This window comes from Delphinus delphis, chromosome 7 (genome assembly GCF_949987515.2).
Source record: "Delphinus delphis chromosome 7, mDelDel1.2, whole genome shotgun sequence".
Classification (NCBI taxonomy): Eukaryota; Metazoa; Chordata; class Mammalia; order Artiodactyla; family Delphinidae; genus Delphinus; species Delphinus delphis.
Window position 1 is genome coordinate 45,230,660 of NC_082689.1, and position 23,165 is coordinate 45,253,824.

General features: G+C 36.2%; 1 protein-coding gene across 1 annotated transcript in view; it reads right to left on the reverse strand.

The window, feature by feature from the left end:
- Positions 1 to 23,165, reverse strand: part of COL3A1 (collagen type III alpha 1 chain) — a 38,731-nt gene continuing 15,566 nt past the window's right edge. Inside the window, exons 9-51 of the mRNA XM_060016454.1 lie at positions 22,489 to 22,542; positions 22,279 to 22,332; positions 21,314 to 21,367; positions 20,841 to 20,885; positions 20,648 to 20,701; positions 20,154 to 20,198; positions 19,525 to 19,578; positions 19,015 to 19,113; positions 18,425 to 18,469; positions 18,180 to 18,278; positions 17,925 to 17,978; positions 17,695 to 17,802; positions 17,453 to 17,506; positions 16,748 to 16,846; positions 16,358 to 16,411; positions 16,101 to 16,199; positions 15,721 to 15,774; positions 15,555 to 15,608; positions 15,170 to 15,223; positions 14,558 to 14,611; positions 14,182 to 14,226; positions 13,505 to 13,603; positions 13,310 to 13,417; positions 12,847 to 12,900; positions 11,280 to 11,333; positions 11,132 to 11,185; positions 10,356 to 10,409; positions 9,501 to 9,608; positions 9,000 to 9,053; positions 8,664 to 8,717; positions 8,308 to 8,469; positions 8,091 to 8,198; positions 7,024 to 7,131; positions 6,229 to 6,282; positions 6,033 to 6,140; positions 5,502 to 5,555; positions 5,019 to 5,126; positions 4,669 to 4,722; positions 4,469 to 4,576; positions 3,313 to 3,607; positions 2,518 to 2,705; positions 1,895 to 2,137; positions 1 to 1,132 (exon numbers count right to left, since the gene is read on the reverse strand). Of these exons, the coding sequence (XP_059872437.1) occupies positions 986 to 1,132; positions 1,895 to 2,137; positions 2,518 to 2,705; positions 3,313 to 3,607; positions 4,469 to 4,576; positions 4,669 to 4,722; positions 5,019 to 5,126; positions 5,502 to 5,555; positions 6,033 to 6,140; positions 6,229 to 6,282; positions 7,024 to 7,131; positions 8,091 to 8,198; positions 8,308 to 8,469; positions 8,664 to 8,717; positions 9,000 to 9,053; positions 9,501 to 9,608; positions 10,356 to 10,409; positions 11,132 to 11,185; positions 11,280 to 11,333; positions 12,847 to 12,900; positions 13,310 to 13,417; positions 13,505 to 13,603; positions 14,182 to 14,226; positions 14,558 to 14,611; positions 15,170 to 15,223; positions 15,555 to 15,608; positions 15,721 to 15,774; positions 16,101 to 16,199; positions 16,358 to 16,411; positions 16,748 to 16,846; positions 17,453 to 17,506; positions 17,695 to 17,802; positions 17,925 to 17,978; positions 18,180 to 18,278; positions 18,425 to 18,469; positions 19,015 to 19,113; positions 19,525 to 19,578; positions 20,154 to 20,198; positions 20,648 to 20,701; positions 20,841 to 20,885; positions 21,314 to 21,367; positions 22,279 to 22,332; positions 22,489 to 22,542 (3,708 nt within the window). The 3' untranslated portion in view covers positions 1 to 985. The remainder of the gene's footprint in view (positions 1,133 to 1,894; positions 2,138 to 2,517; positions 2,706 to 3,312; positions 3,608 to 4,468; positions 4,577 to 4,668; positions 4,723 to 5,018; positions 5,127 to 5,501; positions 5,556 to 6,032; positions 6,141 to 6,228; positions 6,283 to 7,023; positions 7,132 to 8,090; positions 8,199 to 8,307; positions 8,470 to 8,663; positions 8,718 to 8,999; positions 9,054 to 9,500; positions 9,609 to 10,355; positions 10,410 to 11,131; positions 11,186 to 11,279; positions 11,334 to 12,846; positions 12,901 to 13,309; positions 13,418 to 13,504; positions 13,604 to 14,181; positions 14,227 to 14,557; positions 14,612 to 15,169; positions 15,224 to 15,554; positions 15,609 to 15,720; positions 15,775 to 16,100; positions 16,200 to 16,357; positions 16,412 to 16,747; positions 16,847 to 17,452; positions 17,507 to 17,694; positions 17,803 to 17,924; positions 17,979 to 18,179; positions 18,279 to 18,424; positions 18,470 to 19,014; positions 19,114 to 19,524; positions 19,579 to 20,153; positions 20,199 to 20,647; positions 20,702 to 20,840; positions 20,886 to 21,313; positions 21,368 to 22,278; positions 22,333 to 22,488; positions 22,543 to 23,165) is intronic.

A 23,165-nucleotide genomic window follows, 5' to 3' on the forward strand; every position in this document is an offset into this window, starting at 1 on the left:
TTATGATATTTTATTATGAGTGTCTGTAAGAAAAAAAAGATCAACAACCACATACAAGCTTACAAAGTTTAATTTCAACACATTCTCTGTTATTGTGACAAAAGCAGCCCCAAAATTTATTTTTTGTTGTTGTTATTGACTTTTACAGGTTGCAGAGAAAGAGTTCCCGGCAGTGACACACCAGGAAATCTTTTTGACCGAAGACACGTACAGATGGTGTGCATCTGTGTTTTGAACGTAAAGCAACAATTGACCTAGAGTTTTAAAAGTGAAAGTACATTAGCACCAGAACATGTGTCTTTAAAGCCTTGCCAAATATTGGTAATCTTGACCAGCAATGACAAGAAAAAGGAAAAGCACCTTTAAAAGAAGTTGATATTCAAGATTAAAATAATTATGGCTTCAAAAATATTTCTTTAAATTCTTGTACTACACTTTACTCTTTTTCTTTTAACCAATATTTTAGGAACTTAATCAGTGAAATTTATAAGTTTTGGTATTTTATACAATTATTTTCATCTTCTGGGGCTTATAGAATTCATCTGTGTTTCTGACCAGGTTGAGGTAGTTGAAACAGGAAGGTCTTTTCTAATTTCATGTTTGACTATTTCAGAAGAAAGGTTATCTTTTGATAGTAAGCACTGTCATTGCTCTGCAAATGGGCTAGTATTCAAAGAATGTAACACAGTGTTATTGGAAGAGTGTTGAAGTTTATTTATTATAGCACCACTGAGACATTTTGAAATTGGAATTGGTAAAAAAATAGAACAAAAAGCATTTGAACTGTATTTGGTGTAACAGCAAAAAAAAAAATAATAAAATAAAATTTTAAAATGTATTCTTTTTTGGTCAAATTACACTTTTTCCAAAAATTTTGGAAATAAATAACTGGAACTTGGTCACTTGTACTGGTTGACAAGATTAGAACAAGAGGAACACATATGGAGTGTGAAACTTTTTGCTGGGATTTCAGATAGAGTTTGGTTTATAAAAAGCAAACAGGGCCAACGTCCACACCAAATTCTTGATCAGGACCACCAATATCGTAGGGTGCAATATCTACAATAGGTAGTCTGACGGCCTTGCGTGTTCGATATTCGAAGACTGTTTTGCCCCATTCCCCAGTGTGTTTCTGTAAAAAAGAGCAAAAAAAAAAAAAAAAAAAAAAAGTAAGTGATCATGACATTACAATTACTTAGACAGTTTCTCTGTTTGACAAAGTTAAAAAAAAAAATTTTGTTGAAGGAAGTTGCCAACTCGCCATGTATATTATCTTCCATACATCTGAGACCTGCTCCAGTCCAAAGTGATAATTCTCCCAGTCGATAAACCATATTGTTAACCAAAAGCTTTATAGGGCTTCAGGGTAAACCCAACAAGGAGATTGCCACAGGCCAGTCCATTCTCAGAAACCTTGGTTCTGGTCATTGTTACTAGGTATAGAGCTGGTTTACTTAGAAGTGGATAGGTCTCTCACACTGGAATCTGTTAATATTAGAAGTGAATTCTCCTTCTGTTCATGAATGATAATAATAAATGATTGATTTAAAGTTAACCTTTAAAATTAAAAAGAGATTTTAGATTGAGTCCATATGATGGCAATTATGTAGAGTGGATAGTAACTGTCTAAATTATCTGGCAAAGTTTATATCATGGATTTAAATTTCAATTGCTTTCACATCAGCTGGTTTTCACCTGGAGGTTGAGACGATATAGTCATTTTTTGTGTGATTTAACCTTCCCTGGAATGGATCAGTAGATTCAATATAACTCACACCAAATGCCATCTTTTGTTCACCCTCATTATTTTTATTCCTTCTTTTCAAAGTAGCATGATTAAATGAGAAATGCTAAGTTCATTATGATGCATGCTTATAAAAATGCTGTTACTTACAGTGCAACCATCCTCCAGAACTGAGTAGGTGAATTTGCCATTTCCTTCAGCCTTGAATTCACCGTCATTTGAGCCCATCAGCCTCAAGGCTTTCTTCACATTCCCACTGGCATGATCCATGTATGCAATGCTATTCTTGCAGTGATATGTGATGTTCTGGGAGGCCTGGCTGGAAAGAAGTCGGAGGAATGCCAGCTGGACATCGAGGACATCTTCAGGAAGTTCAGGATTGCCATAGCTAAACTGTAATACGGAACAAATAAGGCTGGTCAAACATTATAGCTGCAATTATACATAAGGGATTCATGCAGTGTAGTATGGTCATTGTGTAAGTTGTTCATATATTTTATGTATGACTATGTCTTTATTGCATGTATAACATACAATGCTAGAGTAAAGAAGGTCTTAAGAATTGAAGGAAAGTTGGTAACTTACGAAGAATAATTTAATCTAGTTTAGCTTTTGAGAGACAAGTTATAAAAGTAGTTACCTGAGTATATAAAAATTTTCACTTTTCTATTTATTAACTAAATTTGTTTTGTGATGAGCAAATGGGAGGAACAAAAATGTCAGCTAAGTAGAGATGGATTAAAGTTAAAGAAAAATGGTATATCTTTTCTTACCTGAAAACCACCATCCATGGATTCTCCAAACCAAACATGTTTCTTCTCAGCAGCAGAATTTGTCCACCAGTTCTTACGTGGAACAGTCAAAGGACTGGCATTTATGCACGTTTCCCCAGTTTCCATGTTACAGTATACTTTAATAGCATCCATCTTGCAACCTTGGTTAGGATCAACCCAATATTCTCCTGAATAGTCACAAAAAGGACAATGGAATTGGTTATAATATCCAGTAATGGGATTTGGACCAAAATGATTTTGTAAGGCATTCATAATGTTGACTGCTAATGTATTTGTACTTTATGTATTTGTACTTTTATAGTGTAGCAGAATAGAGGAACTTTTAGATTGTTTCTTAATTTGAAAAAATTGATAATTAGATTTATTATAAAAATTGTTTCAATAAATAAATGTTGCAATAATTAAATTACAAATTATGTCTGCATCAAATTACAAACACAGTGATATATGTTGTTTATTACTCAAACAACTTTGTGATGATATGAAAAGACATGCCAAACTATAATTTGTATTAAAATTTTTATAAAACTGTCTTTAGATTTTCCTACATTTGGCATATTTTGAATTTACATTACAGTTTAAGTACACCTACAAAATTCATATTTTCTTACTCAGAATATCAAGGAGTTTCAATTCAACTAACATTCTTTAAGTACGATCTCTGCTATATAATATTTTCTATTCCCAGTAAAATTTTCCTTTCCCCTAAATTCTAACATAAGCAGTTTTCTTTGTTATCCTGTTGCCATGAGTGTGAAAGATTCCCCAGCGTACCACTCTTGAGTTCAGGATGGCAGAATTTCAGGTCTCTGCAGTTCCGAGCAGGGTTTTTACGGGAACCATCAGGACTAAGGAGGCTTTCTATTTGTCCATTGACTGATTTGAGTGACGTCATAATCTCGTCGGTGTTGATTTTGAAATCCATTGGTTCATCTCCATAATATGGGGCAAAACCCCCAGATTTTTCACCTCCAACGCTAATGATGCCACTAGGCCCACCAGGACAGCATGGACCAGGGACACCAGGGGGCCCAGGAGGGCCTGGTTGTCCTGGGTGGCCTGGGGAGCCCTAGGAAGGGTAAGAACATACATCACTGAGGGGCACTTGTTCGGTATCCACTGAAAAAATATGTTGCTAGCCCCCCAAAATGCATTACAAACAATTAATATATTGTGTCATAGTAATTGTTTCAGTAAAAGTTTATTTGGGTTGTTTTGTGATCAAATATTAACCAATTTATGATAACTATAATTCATTGTTATGACAGTGTGTTCCAGTGTGCAAGAAGAATTGGTGTTGGAACACACACATCTCACATGTTTCCTTCTGTATAAATGATGTAAGCAATTCTAATGCTGACATGACAGAGGGGTTATGATCAGGAAACTTAGATTCTGGTCCCAACTTTGGAATCTAACTTTGTGTTTTGGGGATAACCACTTAACTTATTTGTGTTTTAATTGTGTAACTTGTGGGGATAATAGCTTTTCTTCTTTTTACTCCAAAAGTGTGGGATAGTAATGTTTTAGGAATGATGGTATCAGTAGAAAAACAGGAGTCATGGAAGCCGTTTGAGAAGTGGAATGTACTTTACACTTGTAAATCATTAAGATTATCATAATTGTGAGATGTCTAATATGAGATCAGTGCTGGCAGAGTTCATCTTATTAATTGGGCTATGTCTTTATTCTGATATAAGTGTTACCTCATAAACTGTAAGAAAGGTTTTTTTCTCCCTGTCATTATAGTGTGATGAGGAAGTCTTCATGTGGGAGAGAATGTCTTAAAGTTATTGTTCAGGTCCTAAATTAGGTTTGGTAATTGCATCGTGTTTAACTCACTATCTCAGTTTTAAAATATTGCAAAGTGTTTCTGAAAATGTGAAAATTAAAACAAATTAAATACACATATTTATAAGTGATGTCTTACCTCAGATCCTCTTTCGCCTCTGTTACCTCGAGGCCCTGGTGGTCCAATGGGACCAGGGTGTCCACTTGTTCCATCTTTGCCAGGGGGCCCACTGGGTCCAACAGGTCCCTAAGAAATTATCATGATATCACAATGCTAGAATATTTTCTTGCAGTGCTAACATTTTAAAATATGGACCTCCCAATATCTGTGGTACGTACTCTGGGGCCTGCAGGTCCTGGACTACCTACTGCACCTTGGTGACCAGAGGGACCCTGAAAGGAAAGGAAGGTGAATATGAGTGAAGACTTCAAAAAGGCTTAGGAAACTGTATCTTCAAGATCAGATCAAGAAACATGGGGATCATGATAAAATATGATTTCCTTTTCCTTTAATATCCCCATTGTCTCATGCCAACTACTATTTCAAATAAGCCCTCAAATCCATTTCTAATCTCTTTTAGCATAGACTTGCACAGATGAACAATTTTCTACCATTGGTCTCTAAGATTTGCCTATCTCATTAGTTAAAATGCATTGAGGGGATTTTCTAACAAAATGGATGCACTTACTGGGGAACCTGGGGCACCTGGATTACCAGGGAATCCACGATGTCCTTTGATGCCATTAATGCCACGTTCACCCGTTTCACCTTTGTCACCACGTGGGCCTTGGGGACCCTTCACAAACACATTAAGGTCATACACACATACACATTGGAAAAACAAAATAGGATTTATAACAACTAAGTCCACTTTATAACATTCTACAAGCTAGAAATCCCATCTACAAACACTGCATACTTGGAACAATAAAGATTGTTCTTGTGGTTGTTTTGATCTTGGACTGAGAATTGTATGCAGCCCCATTAATTGATGTGTAATCTCATAGCCCCAAGGAACTTTTAGATTCTAAATTGCTTTCTATATCATCAAAGGAAAGTTTAAATTTGGTTCCATAGTTATGTATTTAGTCATCCCTTTTTGCTGAGCATGCCAGAAAATAGAATATTTCCTACACTGTAGAATTAGTTAAAAAAAAAAAAAAAGACTTACAGGAGGACCTCTTGAGCCAACAGGACCTGGAGCACCAGAAGGACCAGCAGGGCCCTAAAATAAAAATAAACAAATGAACACGCACAGGGAAGTGTTTATTTATTGATACAGTTTTGTTTTACTTAAACGTTAATAATTTCATTGTGAGGGAATAATGATATGTTTGCTATTATTGAAAATTAGTATTATTTTCTCCTTAAAAATCCTTTACCTGTTTATAGCTATACCAGGGGGTCTGAATAGGAAAGCTGAGGAAACCCTGTTAATTCAAGCTTATATTGACCAAGTGGATATACACTTGGTGTGATTAATGCCATTGTGAATTTTAATAATGAATTCTTCATTGACTACTGCCAGAAATTCTCATATATCTTTATTACCACAGTTGCCTAAGGACTGACTAGCATGCAAAACTGTGAAACAATTGAGAGTAGATCTTTTGGTTGGCAGATATGACATTCTATTTTCTACCTACTGAACTTATTGAGGAAGATAGATGAGTAGGGAAAGATGGAGTTCATGAGAACTCACAGTTTCTCCTCTGTCACCACTCTTTCCAGCTGCACCGACAGGGCCAGGGGGGCCTGGATGACCAGGAGCACCAGGGGGGCCAGGAGAGCCATTTTCACCACGGTCACCCTGTGGACAAGTTCACAGTTCCAAAATCAATCTGATCAGCAGCTATTGTTCTAATTACACAAACCTATTGTACGTGTGCCTGTTATACCTTGCTACCAGGAGCTCCATCTCGGCCTGGCAGACCATCTGATCCAGGGTTTCCCTGATTAAAGAAAAAACAAAGAGGAAGAAATGAAATCAAATTCTTTGGAACCATTTAAATACCATCTAAGCCCTGTATTCTCAATGGGAAAAATATCATCCTAAAGAGGATAAAAATTGGTTCTTGGGAGTGAAAAATCTTAGATATGACAATGGGTGTGGCCCTGCAAGGAGTGACAATACCTAAACAGATATGCAGTATATCTATGGTACTCAAGTTTCACAGGGTGAGAGAGCAATAAGTGACTAGGAAAAAAAGTCTAAAAAGGAGCCTTAGGGGGAGAAACAATAAATAAAATCTTGACACACTGTAATTTAAGCTGATAACGGAAATCTACAATTTAAGGAAAGACTAATCACAGATAACACGCAGTATATTTTTACCCAGAAGGAATGTTGTAAATTGGGGCTCTCCCCATCCGCAACGTTTTTCTTATTTAGCTAAATATCATATTCTTTTCCATTAATGATCATTCATTGGGTAAATACTAAAGAACATGAACATCTAAGGCTATTCTAAGTTGTAATAGAAAGAATATCTATTACTAGAGAAAGAAGGAGAACTTTGAAATGCACAGTCCTCGGAGAGAGGTTCTCCTTTATGACAAAGAATGTACATCTTACCACTTTCTTGATGATTTTCTTTTATCATAGAAACTCAATGGCTCAATTTGACCCTTGCTTAAATAAATTATCAAATACTACCCGGCTTATTGTGTATTTTCTAAGAACTAGTATTTACATCTCTTCCAGGTTCACCAGCTGCACCAGCCAGACCAGGAAGACCCTGGGCTCCAGGAGGACCACGTTCTCCATTGAGACCACTAAGTCCTGGCTTCCCACTTTCACCCTGTGTACAAAAGAATAAAATAAATTTGTGTTTTAACCTAAGAAATCAATTAATATGATATTATCAGCTGTCTTTATTTCCCAGTTTCTATCGAATTTGTTCCTAAAACTATCCCTGCCATAGGGGAAAAGCTTTGGGGAAGCAAGTTTCTTGTCTTTTCTAACTTGCCCAATGAACCTGGATACCAAAAGCCTGAGTAATTACATTGATTATCATATTAGAATACATCTTAATATGAGGTACATAAATAGACATGGCTATTGTAAGAAAAATATAATGATGAGCCATCATGAAACTATAGGTTTACGGTACCCATTAGAATTAGGTTATATTGAACATTTGGCTCTATTTAAAGAATATATACATTTATTGGGAATGTTCATATAAATTGACTAGACTTAAATGTTATATTGTAATTTCACTACAATCGTATATGACATTTAGTTTAAAGAGGTGCTCAAAGTGAAAAAAGGTACGCCTTAATAAAATACGATTTTATTACCCTATTTCCTAAATAAATATTTAAGATGTTGAGCACTAGGATGTTATAGTAATATCAGTGAAAGAAAGTCAGGAGTATAAAATGAATTGAGTTGATGGATAATTGGTATCAATTAAAGGCTTTCATAGGTCTATAACCTGACATTATTTCCCGCTTCAAGATTGACAGTCAGCAAACTGAAGAATGCTGACAAGTTTCCTAACAGGTATTTGAGATGACAAGATATTTTTCTGTGATATCAATCTATTTGTTTTGATGTTCAAGGCAGGTCTATTATGTGCATTGTTTTTGTGTTCCAGAGACTTTTAATAATATGCATGCTTCCTGAAAATTTGAAAATATCAAGAATTTGCATCTAATTACAGGAAAACTTGATCATTACATACTTGCTATGTTTATGTGATGTCTGAAGACTATCAAAGGAAACAAGAGTCCAGTGAAAGATAGCTATACTCACCTTGGGGCCCGGTGGGCCGGCTCTGCCCGCAGGACCTGGCATGCCTTGTGGGCCTGCAAGACCTCGTGCTCCAGGAACCCCTATAATCCCAAGTGGGCCTGGAGCTCCCTGTTGTGACAGATAATGAAACCTTAGTTATTCTTTATGTGACTATGTTTTCCTCTGTTGGATTTGTGATTGAAAATAAAACTACTGTCAATCAATAGAGACCACTCACCGGAGGGCCCTGGGCGCCAGGTGATCCCTTCTCACCTGGTTGGCCAGCATCACCCTTTGGTCCAGACACCCCAGGGCTGCCAGGAGCACCATTATTACCAGCTGGACCTTGGGGGCCATCTTTGCCTGGAGGGCCGCCGGCTCCTGGGGGGCCTGGGTTACCCTACAAAGAAATGTTTGAAATTTGAATATTTTATAATGAACAAGTAATTTTTTCCCCTCTTTTACCTGCATTCAAATAATTTTATATGGGATTTAATACAAAGAGAAGTAGCAATGGATAAGTTTCTCACCCTATGTACATATGAATGCTTTTTATGGAATATATGGTTAAAAAATACTTTAAAAAGTTCTTACATTACTGCCAGGAGGACCAATAGGACCACGAGCACCAGGGAAGCCAGCAGCACCCTGTGAAATTATAAATATATTTTGGATGTCAAAAATCAAGGAAAACAAATAATTAGCCACTAAAAACAAATATAAATTGTAAGAAATGTGGTAGGACCTGCATTCTACTCTGGGATCACTTGTGGTTTGTTTTTTCCTCTTGGAATTTACATATAACTCACATATGAATGAGTGATTATAATTTTATACTCTCTTTAGGGATCTAGTGCTTTCAAAGCAGTTTTTATACAGATTGATATTAATTAATGCTTTTCAATAATAGTTAAGAGGATCATTACTTACAGGACCACCAGGACTGCCACGTTCGCCTTTGACACCTGGGGGACCAGGGGCACCCTATATGGAAGGGAGATGGAAATGGTTTATAAGAATAGCACCAAAATCAAAATTTGGGAAAAGCATTAAGCCTTTGTAAGTCAGTAACTCTACTTATCATGATAATCATCTTGTAATACATACAATCATTATGTTGTACCTCTTAAACTTATACAATATAATGTTATATGTCAATTATATCTCAGTAGAACTGGGGGAAAAACATTACTACAGAAATGAGAAGCTACATCAAAAAAAAAAACAAAAACCAGTAACTCTATGAGGACATTAAAATAATTTGACTGAGGTCATATCTAGATTGTTGGAGTCAAGCGTCAAACTCAGAACTGTATTCCTAGGAAAACTGTACCCTTGTCACCATGACAAGCTCTCTCAGTATGAAATACTGAAGTATCGACAAATCTAAGTGCTTTCCATTAGAAGGCTTAGAGAAAGAGAAATACTTACAGAAGGCCCAGCACTTCCGGGGGGCCCTGCGATTCCAGGAGGTCCACCTTCACCTTTCTCACCAGGAGCGCCTCTTTCACCTTTACCACCAGGCTCACCGTTCTGGCCCTGCATTCAGAAACAAAAACAGCCTGTGAGCTTACATCCTTCACAATACACTGGGCTTGTCCTTATTTTCCTTCAGAAAATAGAATTCATCAGGTGGAGAGCTATTGAAATAAAATTGGAAAAGAAGAGTCTTTGAAGACATGGAAGAAACAAAGACAATGAAAATGTTTCCATGACAGGGACTTCCCTGGTGGTCCAGTGGTTAAGACTCTGAGCTTCCACTGCAGGGGGTGTGGGTTCGATCCCTGGTTGGGGAACTAAGATCCCGCATGCCCCATTATGTGCCCCACCACCACCCAAAAAGAGTTTCTATGATAAAAGAAAATTATCAAGAAAGTGGTAAGATATACATTCTTTGTCATAAAGGAGAACCTCTCTCCGAGGACTGCGCATTTCAAAGCAATCACCAGTAAATGCATTTGAGAAAGATGGGGCTTAGAGCAAATTTTAATTAGTACCATCTAATAATGGAAGAATCTTTCAAATTTTCAGAGTGCTTTAGGTCTAGGGTAATGTTAGCCTCATTTACCTGGCATAAAGACAGGCCAGGTGTTTTTATCTCCATCGTTTAAACAGTAAGAATAGAGATAATGTGTAAAAAAAAAAAAAAGGTGGATAAATGAACCCCCATAAGGAATGAGTGGTTGAGATAGATTAGAATTCAGACTTGACTTATACTTCTGCTATTTTTCAGTGAGATAGTGATTCTGGGCTGTATGATATGTATGTTTTAATGTTCATACTTACAGGAGCACCAGGGAAGCCGGCAGGTCCTGGTGGCCCATGTTCACCTCTCTCACCCTTAATTGAAAAATATACTCATTAGTCACAGTGAAGACATCTTCCCATTGGGAGCACACGTCATCCTCTGTATCATCTTATCTTTCCTTTAAGCTAAGAAAAGATAGTGTTAGTGTGCAAAGCTAACTAATGTAGCTTAACCTCTGAAGACTTTTCCATTTCTCAATAAAATTCAAAGTAGACAACACCAGAACCATTGATTCCTTCTGCTTTTGACTGTGATATTATTTGCAAGAAAAATAATTTAAGAATTTTGAAGTGTTTAAAAGACTTACTTGTATAACTTCTAAAATGTAAGGATTTAAAAAAATTAAAATATGGTAAAAGTTTTGAGAAATCAATCATTAAATTAATTAATTAAAAGCATTTACTAAATATCTCTCCTGAGTCTGCAAACCCTGAAGGTAGAGAATTTTAGATCTAGAAGGAGGCTCAGGCAAAGATCCTATAGCTTTAAGAAATACTCATTTACAGATGCATATTACTTGTGCAATTTTTATATTTTTTCCAGAATTATTTAGGAAAGATGGTAAGACTTGAAATGGTCTCTTCTGAATTTTAGATTTAAGAACTTTAACCTTGCCTTGCATGTCATATGATGCCTAAAGACAGTATCCCATCATTGAGACTCAGGACCACAAGCAGAATTGCTAAAGAGGGAAGCACAGGTAGCTGCTGCCTGTGTGGGCTTAAAATTATGTTGAAATGTCTTAAACACTTACAGGGCCACCACGAGGACCAGCTATACCCGGAAGTCCAGGGGCACCACTTTCACCCTTAAAAAAGAGAAAAATAATTTATATTGCCCTGCATCCAAACAACAATGACGACAAAAGACATTTTCCATTTCTAAATAGTGTCAAGCGTTACCTTATCTCCAGGCTGACCAGCTGGGCCAGGGGGACCAATGGGACCAGTAGGACCCTAAAGAAAATAGAAATATACTTTAATTTCGAAGATAAAAAGCACCATTTTCCTTATTAATCAAAGAGCATATATAAGGACATACTGTTCATCTAATAAACTAGATAATATGATTGCTTTGATAGCTTGAATGATATGCTCTTCACTCAGTGTGTAAATACTGCAGAGCTTAGTAAATATAAGATTTTATGGATTATATAATTCAGTGGCAAGTTATAGATTCATTTTTCCTTTCTATTGCAGAAGATAAATAAGATGTGATATAAGATTTCACAGTCGTATCTTTTAAAATTAAAGTGCATTGCCTTATTCAATTGTATGGTAATTCAAAATATTTCATTTAACCACTTAAAGTATTGTTACATATATTACAGTTTTCACATTGAAGTTTTCAAATATTAAAGTTTTACTTATATTACGTAAATAAAATATTAGATTTTTAAAAAAATTGTATGATGGCTTACTCATCTAGTCTGTTAAAAGTGAAGCATTTATGAATTTGTTTAAGGCAACTACAGTAAAGATAACGTCTATCTAACGGCTTAGTTATTATGTTTATTTGCTACAGTCATATCTAGGTGTTTACTAATGTGAATAGAATTGATTGTAATGTGTTTTTTTTCAATTTTTATTTATAATAGTTAAATAGTTAAATAATAGTTAAATAGTTATATAGATTCATGGAAGTTTGCAAAGAAATATACAGCAGAATCCTGTGCATCTTTCTCCCAGCCTCCTTCAGGATTACATCTTACACAACTATGATATAGTATCAAAACAAAGCAATTGACATTGGTACGACCCATAGAGCTTATACAGTTCGCACCAGTTATACATGCACTCATTTGTGTGTGTGTGTGTGTGTGTGTATGTAGTTCTATGACATGTTATTATGCGTAGCCTCACATGACCACCACCACAATCAAGATATTCAAAGGTACAATCATCATAAAAGACTCCCTCATGTCACCTCTTTATAGTTACACCCATCTCCCTCTCCCCTATTCCTCAATTTTGGCAACCATAAAGCTGTTCTATATAATTACGTTATTTCACAAATGTTACATGAATGGAATCATGCAGTACGTCCTTTTGAGATTGCCTTTGTCACTCAGCATGATGTCCTTGGTGTTTGTATAAGTTGTTGCATGTATCAACTTTTTATTGCTAAGTAATATTCCATGGTATGAATGTACCATGGAATTTCAATGTTTTTTAAAATCAAAAAGTTCCTTTATCAGCATTGAATTTTAGTGACTTATTATGACTTCAGCTTATAACATTTATCATACTTTTGAGATTTTTTTCCATTCTTAGGTCACTGTTGAACTATTAGTGATAGAAATCAGGAATTTTAACAATCATGTCATTTGGGTCTTCTTAATGCCCAGAAGGTGGTAAAGTATGGTCTAACTTATCATGAGGAGTTTTTGGAAAAAATAGAAGTTGAGGTGAGGGACTACTCCATATCACATACAGATAAATTCTGTTTCTCCCCAATTCAAGTACTCACCCTTGGACCATCTTTCCCTGGAGCACCATCGACACCTGAACTGCCGGGCTCACCCTGTCAAATAAAACCCAGTGTCATCAGATTAGAGGTATTTTCACTGAAAACATGCCAAGAAGAGGACAAACTCTCAAGATTAGCTGCAACGTATAGTAGGTGTTCTGCTTAAAAAGTTGCTTTAGAAATCCATCTCAAATTACACTTACTAGATGGGGGTGGGGTGGGAGGGAGGTCCAGGAGGGAGGGGTTATAGGTATACATAAACCAGATTCATTTCATTGTACAGCAGAAACTAACACAATATTGTAAAGCAATTTTACTCCAATGAAAAATATATATATATAAATAAATAAATAAGTAAAATGATAATATTAATTTTGAAAATAGATTACTTTCCAGAAATGTTGCCTTCCTTTAACCAACAAAGTCTGTTTTATTACATAATTAACAGAGAATAAGTTGGTACCTTATCACCTTTTGGACCAGGGCCTCCAGGACCCCCTCTTTCTCCAGGCATTCCTTGCAGACCAGGTGAACCAGCATTACCAGGTGGCCCAGGGGGACCAGCAGGGCCCTGAAATTAAAGGAGAAATAGTAAATCACAAGAAAGAAATGAAATGCATTTTGTAAAATCTAGGTGAATTGAATTATGTGGAGTTACCTTTCCTCCTTCAGAACCAGGGGGGCCAGTTCCCCCTCTAGGCCCAGGGGGCCCTGCAGGTCCAGTAGGTCCACGTTCACCAGGGGCACCAGAATCACCCTGTAGTAGGAAAATGGAATATCCCTGTTAGGAAAACCAAGGCTAAAAACAAAGCAAAAACACCCTAAATTGTATTGTTTTGATATAGACTACAAGGTTCTTAACTTACATTTTTGAACAATTTAGAAATTTTTATAATTATAAAAGACATTTGATCAACTGAGTGAGAAACAGAAACACAAAATTAGTTAATCTAAACAAGGAAACTTGGATAGCTGGTCTGATGAGCTAGCTTTGACAATATTATTATTATTTTATCACAAAGGCAAATTTTTAAAGTTCCTCTACCAAAACAGTTTTTCTGTAGAGAGCCAATGCACTAGAAAAGTTTTCTTTTGAAATTTCAGGTCCATAGTTGACTCTACAGTGTTTATTCATGTCAGAAAATTTCATTTTCCAGATGATGCAAGTTTAATGTATTGGAAATGTCTCGGGTTACCCTAAGTGTATTCACCAAACATTTGCAATGTCGTGCTTCTAAAAAAAGGAATATTTTGGTTTGCTGTACTAAAAATGTGTCACTAATCAACTGCTCTATAACATGCTGAAGAAATGAGAAAATAAATGGAAATATTTACCTTGCCTCCTGGAATTCCAGGTGCACCAGCCTCACCCTTTGGGCCCTAGGAGATTGGCATTGCATGATTAGGCCTCTATCAGAATATACGTTATATAAGTATAAGCAAAATACACACTTGACTTGCATACTGTATAATTTGTCCAATCTTGAGCTGTATACTCTTCCTTGAGTTTCTTTTATTTTATGGTAAAATTCAAACTTTCCATGGAATAGTTATGACTGAATAATTTTTCTTTGTTTTATTAATGAATATTTCAAAACTAATTGTTAAATCTCAGATACCATGGCATGAAAATGCAGAAGTTAATAATTTATAAATGATTCGTATTTATTCTTTTGGTTTCTGAGTTTTGAAAAAATGGCAAGCAACTTACAGGTTCACCAGGTTTTCCATTTTCTCCCGGAGGACCACCCGTTCCAGGCAAGCCCTACAAAGAATCATATTTGTATTGTGTAATCATTTCAAACATTGCTTATAGAAAAGCTTCTCTCATGTAAGTATGTTTCCGCAAAGTATTCAAAAAATGGTTTTAGCAGTCTTTTTACGTGTAAAAAATATGTAGCTCTCAAAACCCAACGATAGAGAGGTGATAGTCATATCTTACAAACCTATGTTCATCTCCCTCAATTCTTTCTGTTGCTGTATATAAAAATGAATTGATGAATGTGGTGAGATGAATTTAGCTATATACATTTAAATTACAATAAAAATAAGTATAAGCATATAGAATTATGTGAACTTTATTTTTTTAAAAAAATTATTAATGCACTCCTTCTAGAATAGGCATGGAAGTTATGCCTATTAACATTGCCTATTGTTTTATTTCAAGGTAGAAGTCAGATCCACACATTTTAAGCTTAAGATGCATTATAATCTTTTAGTGTCACAAAAAACTGAACAGCTGATTAACTCAACAAATACAACTATCAAAGGAAAGTACTGATAAAAGTAGGTGCCCAATGACATTTAAGTAACAAATTCTTACTTGTAATCCTGGTGGACCAGGGCTTCCTATGTCTCCTTTGTCACCACCTGGCCCCTATGTACAAAAAAATATTGAGATGCTTCATTATAAGATATCCTTTCATATTTAGTTCACACAGTTTTAATTTCATCAGGCCAGTTGCTTAATTAAAAAATTAATGGTGTAAAGGAGGTCAGAGTCTGGCTTGTGGAAGTGATGCAAGGGAGACATGTACAACATAAACTTTACTCAGTATTAGTATTTAGCTAGCTAACTAACTAAACAAGTTTTGTAATTGCTTTGGTGAACTATAATGATATAGTGTCAGAGATTGTATAATTCCCAAAGTCTTCCCTTGGCCCCAGTCCCATCCACTTCCATTTCCAATTTATGTGAGTAAACTTACGGTAGGTCCTGGGGGACCCTGAGGTCCAGTCTCGCCATTCTTTCCAGCAGGACCCTGAAAAAAAAAAAGCAGTTATGGAAGCAGAGATAAAGATAATAGAAGTCATAGAGTTGGAGAGAAATGCTTCTACTAGAAGACTGGAAATGAGTGGATGAAAGCTACATACCTGAGGGCCAGGACCTCCAGGACTACCACGTTCTCCATTCTTTCCAGGAGCGCCCTAAAGAAGTAGCCAGTATTTACTTATTCTCAAAAGGAAATTATTCATTATAGTGTTCTCTCATGTTTTTGATCTGTCCCCTACACACACATGCATACATCCACAACCGAAAACTACTTTCGAGAACTAGGTTTCCATAAATGTTCCACTCTTTGCCCAGAACTCCAGAAAAAATACTTTAGCTCCCTTCTCACATGGTATTTTGATTTTCATATACTCTTCTGTGCTTTGAAGTGGAGATCAATTTTTGGCTATCTGCACTCCCATATAGAAAGTAAAAGACCTTTCGTCAAATATTTATTGAAGAAATGAAGGAAGGAACTCACATCATTTCCTTTAGGACCAGGGAAACCCATGACACCAGGCTGACCTCGGGAACCAGGTGAGCCTGGAGGACCTGGTCGACCAGTTTCTCCTTGACTTCCCTAATGAGAAAAAATTATATTAATAGAGGTTTCATAAAAATCTGATCAAAATATACAATGTACATACCAAGGCTATACAATACACATCAAGCCTAGTCCAAATTGTGTGTTTCATTATTCTCTGGACTTGTAAAATGAGATGCTAAATATGTACTTACGGGAGGCCCTGGTTTCCCATCGCTTCCTGGTCCTCCAGGACTACCAGGCATACCCTAAATTGAAGAATTCAGTCAGTCAGCTGATTTTAAGATGATAATTAAAAAAAAACTAAAAACACCTATCTGTAAAATTTTGAGCTTTCCACTGACATATGTGGACATATGAGCTTCATATTTGCACACATGTTTTTCTGTCTGTAAATATCTTCGTCAAGCATTCTATTTTCTGTTCTTCAATCTATACTAGCTTAAGTTTTCTTCAGAGAATTTTGTTTTGTTTTGTTTTGAGCCTACAAAATGTATAGTCTGATTTAAGTTATTTTTGAACGTTCTTCATTTGCTTTTCCTCTTAGTAAATGACAGCGTCAAGCAAACAATGTTCCTCTTTACCCTCAATCCTGGACCTCCAGGGAGGCCGTCTCGGCCAGGTTCTCCAGGAGCTCCTCTGGACCCTGCAGGGCCTGGGCCACCACGCTCCCCGGGGGGACCCTACATGGTGAAATAAATCAACATGTATGTAAAAGAGCCTTCATTGACCTAGACGTTGACAGTACTTAAGTTGCAACTAGAGAACTTCTTTTGGTCCCTTAAAGAGAGTTGGGGTGTTGCTGGCATGCTCAGCGTAAATCACCATTACCTATTAGCTTGGGTTGTCATACTGGAAATATTTTAAGGCAACTTCGATGAACATCACATGCTGAAGAAAGCAATATTTAGTGGGCTTAGCAGTATAGTTTGGTGCATATAAAATCAAATATCTTTGATGTTATGAAATCAGATTTGCACTGCACTTCAGAGTTTCCAAAGAACTTTCAGGCATTTTAGTCTAACTTATTCTTGCAATGATACTGAGATAAATAGTTCCCAATTGACAGACAAATTAAAGAATTCTCATAGAGGTTAAATAACGTTAGTTACAAAGCTAAGAGAATGGCTCAGCAGGGAATGCAATCATTGTTTTACATTGGCAATTATTATTTTTTTAACTCCAATATATTTCATTCAGATAGGTGTTAATTAATGGGAAACTATATAGAAGAATATACCTATGTGTAGCACCAACATTTCTGAACATTGAAAACTAAAGTTATCTACCTTTTCTCCTGGAAGGCCATTTGCTCCAGCAGGTCCTCGGAATCCAGGCATACCCTGAAATAGTGAAAGGCAAATATTTAAGTCCAAAGTGTCAAAACTTTTTCATAATTCTCATATTATGAAATGCTTCAGAACAATATTTGGGATTGACTACTACTCAAATTAAGAACAAACACGGTTGCCTCACAGTGAAGGTGAAGTTCTATGATTGTTTTCCTTTTCGATGCCCGTGGGAAACATACCCTTTCTCCTGCAGCTCCGGGAAGTCCGTTCGCACCAGGTTCTCCAGGAGAACCGTCTTTGCCATCCTCACCCTTAAGTCCTGGAATACCTGGAGAACCAGCCTCCCCCTGTGAAAGGAGGTCAATAAAGAAATAATGACTGAATTTCATTGCTAATTTTTTACCTGTTTATTTCCTGATTATGGTATACATTTCTAAGAAATAATCAAATCTGTTAGGGCGATACTTACGCGTTCCCCACGTGGTCCTGGCTCTCCTTTGGCTCCATTCTTACCGGGTTCACCCTAAATTGGACATAATCTTGGTTTAAAAGTGTGGAAAATAGACTAACAAAATAATCACCAGTCACACCTGATTCAATTATAAAACCAGAGTGAAATCAATATAAATTCAATGGAACAAGAACAAAGAACCTGCTATTTCTTTTTTTACTGTGAGAAATAAGCCACACCTTTCAGACAATAAAGGAAAAATAGACAACTTACTGCAGCACCTCGCTGCCCGGGAGCACCATTTGTACCAGAGGGTCCTGGAGGACCGCGGGCTCCTATCAGTCCAGGGGCCCCAGGAATGCCAGCAGGACCCTAGAAACAATCCAAGAACATTAACATTAGGCAAACTTGAACTTTCTTTTCTAAATAGCTAACTTAAATGTATTGTCCTGCAAAATGCAGAGGAAGCCAATAATATGTGTGTGGCTGAATGTGGGTGAGTGGTGGGGGCATCTTACCATTTCACCTTTACCACCAGGACTACCATTACTCCCAGGAGGGCCCTAGAGGGCGAAAGGAGCATATTAATAAGAATGCAAATAGTACATATATTTTTGAAGTTGCTTATATAACTAAAATAAATTTTTTGATGGGTGTTGTGCTTTATAGAGATTAGGTGATTCTTCCAACTACAGCACAACACATAAAATGTCGCAAAAAATGATCATTATCTGAATAAATTAAAGATAATATGCGCTTGGTCTAAATTATTAAATAAGTACATAGAGAAGAGGTTTTTTTGTCTTGTTTCTTTTCCAAATTTTTCTGATTGGTGATTAGTTTGGGGCACAGTCTTCAAAGTATCAGATAACTGTCCATCCTCTACTTATTCTGTGTCATATAACCATAAAATTCATAAATTCTAGAAAAGTGCAGACCGCAAAACTAATTTCGGTACTAGTCAAATCAATAGTAGAGTTATTGCAGAGCACTAAGCAACATTTCTTTGCAAAAAAGTAATTTTAATTGATAGCAACATTAGAACATATGCTTTCATGAAATAAAGTGTAGCAATGCTCTCCCTTAATCAGCCATATTTGGTACTTACAGGAAGACCTGGAGCACCAGCATGTCCCTGAGGTCCAGGTTCTCCTCTTTGTCCAGGGGAGCCACTAGAACCAGGAGATCCCGCAGGTCCAACTTCACCCTAAGGGATAAAACCCTAAGTAGTCAGTCTCCCTTGCCACTTCTAATCTCTTGGCCAGTTTGCTAGTCAGTCCTGTTTAAACCCATCTCCCAAAAGCTGAAGCAGTATGATAATTAAAGCAAAGTTTCATTAATCATATAGGCAGAGAAAAATGGTAACTATGTGTGTGACTGTGTTATCTCTGTTTGCAGAAAGAGACTGGGAAAAAAGAAAAGACAACAGAAGAGATCAGAATAGCAAAAGGCCAGGGATAAAACCCCTTTTGGAATCAAGAACAGGGCTTTAAAGATCTATATAGCTCAAAGAAATCCACTTGACTGTTAAAAAAAAATCACTTTCAAGACGCAGCCCAATGATTTTCTGTTGTCTCAAAGATATATTTTACATTCTTCTACAGAAATACATGTTTACCTTAGCACCAGGGGAACCAGGGAATCCTGCAGTTCCAGGGGGACCAGGGGGACCCTAAAAAAATAAATAGCATTTCAAGAGCTCTTAATCAAGTAAAAGAAAACTAACACTACTGGTAAATAATAAGTGGGTACATACAAAATACAAAGGAAAGTTAGATAAAAACAGTATTTATCATCAGTGATGAACATTATGTGGAGAAATAGTGTGGTAAAATAAAAAGAAAATTTGGATCCCCCATGCCCGACAACTTATGCCATGAATTCTGGTGACTTTGTGCAGGTCACTTAGCTTTGAGCTCTCATTTATAAAATACAGATAGCATTATTATCTATTTTGCAGGACTCTTTTAATTGTCATACCCAATATTGTTCCTTAACTAACATTATAAGCACCATACAGATGTTAGTAACTGGTCAAGTATAATAAGGAGTATCAGAATTTTGTTTATGGGCTTACCATTTCTAGATTGTTTCTAGATTTTGTTTATGGGATTAGTGTCAGTTTGAATCAGATATTTATGAACAACGTTGAGTTTTAGGTCTACAATCCATGTTATTCCACTACTCCAAAATTCCATAATCTCTCATTACACTAAGCCCATCAGGGTTAGGTGAAAAGTTACTTACTGGCTGTCCATCACTTCCTCGAGCTCCATCATTACCTCGAGCCCCCTAAAAAGAGAAGTTGGTCTCAAATATCTTCTTTCTGAAAGGCTGGTCACAAGTAATATTTTAATTAAAAGTCTGACTCAATTGAGTCAGACTTTTCCTCAAGTGTATTAAAATCTGCTTGATAATTATATACCTTTAGAGGGAAATTGTTGAAATTCTGATAGGCACAGCAATGGTCTGATGTAGGAAGATTGGATTCTGTGTTTTACAGAACTGAAGGCAAATTAATGCATAAATATGCCAAGTTAACACGTTAAAAAAATCCTCAACAGATAATAACTATAAAACACTTATTTGTTTGCATATCGTTATGGCTAAAATCCTTATGGAGGTGACTTTAAATGCAATTTTATAGAAAACTTCTTGCAGATTGTCACAGCCTGAAAACTGACTGAGACACTTCTCGGTGACTCGGATTGTAATTGTGTAATGTCAGTAAGAATACTCACTGCAGCTCCAGGAAGTCCTGGTCGTCCTCTCTCACCAGCAGGTCCTCTTGGACCCTACAGAATAAAATTAAAAGTGTGGTCTTATTTTATACTAGATATGTGTGAGAATGGTTGCAGAGTGAGCGAGGCAAGTTTTGCGTTAGGTGGAAGTTAATAGTAAAACTGAAAATTGCATGATAAGAAACATAATTACCATTGCTCCAGGAGATCCATTTTCACCTGGAAGGCCATTTTCACCCTAGAAACATATGAAATGTGTCACCATTTTGTATAACAGGAGGAGAAATTTATAACTTTTTCAACACAGCATATTATAAAAAACATATGGAACCAAGAAAAAGATTACATTTTAACAATACCAAATTTTTGTTAGCAATCTTATATGCTATAAATCTCAGTTTTTGCATTTTAAAAACTTGAAGACTAAACAGAAGTAATCAACGTGTTACTCAGGGGCGCTCAGTCATTTCTAATCTAGACAGTTCAAGTTATCAGCTTTCATGGAAGTTTTAAGAGAACATCTCAATTAGTCGCTGTTATTTAGCTCTTAAAATGCAAAACTCAGGTATGTTTTAGAAAAAGGCAAACCCTAAAATATAAATCTTAAATATAGCTATAATATTTAAATAAATTTATTTATGAAAATATGATTTTGTTGTGATTTACCTTTAATCCAGGAGCACCTTGATCACCTTTTTCTCCATTTCGTCCATCAAAGCCCTTTTAAATAGATAAAAGTAGTAAAAATATTAAGATCTGTTAACAATTCAGAACAGTTAAGAACTTTACATTAAATTTTTTATAGCTAGCTTTACCACATAGCACTATTTTCAACATTGACATGAATAATTTAAAACTCTTTTAAGTGCATTGAAGACCTTGGACATTGATTTCACAGTTAAAAACATGAAATAATTAGAAAGTACAATTTAGTGCAATTAGGAATTTGCTTTAAATGTAGCATTAGGCAAGTATCAGTTTCATAGATTTTTATGTCTATGTGATCCATTTTTGGCTCAGCTGGTTTACTCTATCTAATGTTTTGCATAGAATAAGTCATTTGATTCGATCTGTAAATCATATTAACTAAGTCAAGAATAGTTCTCAATAGTATATTTTCATCTTTTCTGACAGTGGCAGTACGAAACTTACTGTTTTATTTTTTATTTTTATTTTTTTTTCTTTTTGCTGTACGCGGGCCTCTCACTGTTGTGGCCTCTCCCGTTGCGGAGCACAGGCTCCGGACGCGCAGGCTCAGTGGCCATGGCTCACGGGCGCAGCCGCTCCGCGGCATGTGGGATCTTCCCAGACTGGGGCACGAACCCGTGTCTCCTGCATCGGCAGGCGGACTCTCAACCACTGCGCCACCAGGGAAGCCCCGAAACTTACTGTTTTGCAAATATTTTCCATACACTTAAAATCAGCTTTATTACTTTATCTAAAATAACTAATTGATTTGATCAACAAATAAAGTTGATAGACTTAGAAAATCAAAACAACTAGTCAGAATCAATCATTTTTGGCACACACTCAATTGTCCAATAAAATTGGTAAGTAAATTGGTAATAAAATTAGGTAAGTAAACATAGCCAAATGCAACAACTTAGAGTCAATTTAGAAACTGTACTTACTCTATGTCCTTTCATACCAGGGAATCCAGGCATGCCAGTTGGACCTTTAATACCCTAAAAATAAGGAATAAAACAGATACTAATGAACTTTCAAATAGACTCACAATCCAGTAGTATTATCCTTTTTAAGTTTAATTTAATTATATAATAATTTTCAACCTAAGATCATTGTGATTACTCCAACTAATTCATTGCATGCTGAAAACTTACTGGAGGGCCAGGCAGTCCTCGCTCTCCAGGCCGTCCGGGTCTTCCTGATTCCCCCTAGGTGGAGAAATAAAAGAATATATGGGAGCTTGTGTAAGAGAAAACTCATTGTAACCAATTAGTGAACTGATTATTTTGCATTTTTCTCACCAAGGACTCATGAAAATGGTTGGACTAAACATATGGTTGTGAGAATAGCTTTCCTAGTAAAAGGAATGGGGAGAGCTTCTCCCACCTTGATATAAACTTATAAAAAATGCAGGCATCACTCCAAACAAGTATTATGACCACCTCTCAATCCAGTGGGAAGAATTTGCCATTGGACATTAAATGGGAAAGAAAGACTGACATAATATTAATTGTGTTTTTAAGTTTTCAAGTTCATAAAGAACAGATACAAATTTCTTTATTACAAGAGACAGAGAGAAGCAGCGTCTTCTCTAGTTAAGTGTTGTATTCACTGGATGACTCTTCCTGACAGAGTCAAGAAGCACATTTGGGGGTTTTGTTGGCTTGGAATTCAGAAAATGGTATATGTAGCCATGCAAATACTATGTAGATTTTCAGAGATTAATATGAGCTAAAAAGTTATTAAGATATCAACAATGTTTTGAGTAAGGTTTTTCTCTTTGAGATTCTAGAACATGGGATATACTATTTAGAATATTCCAACTTGAATT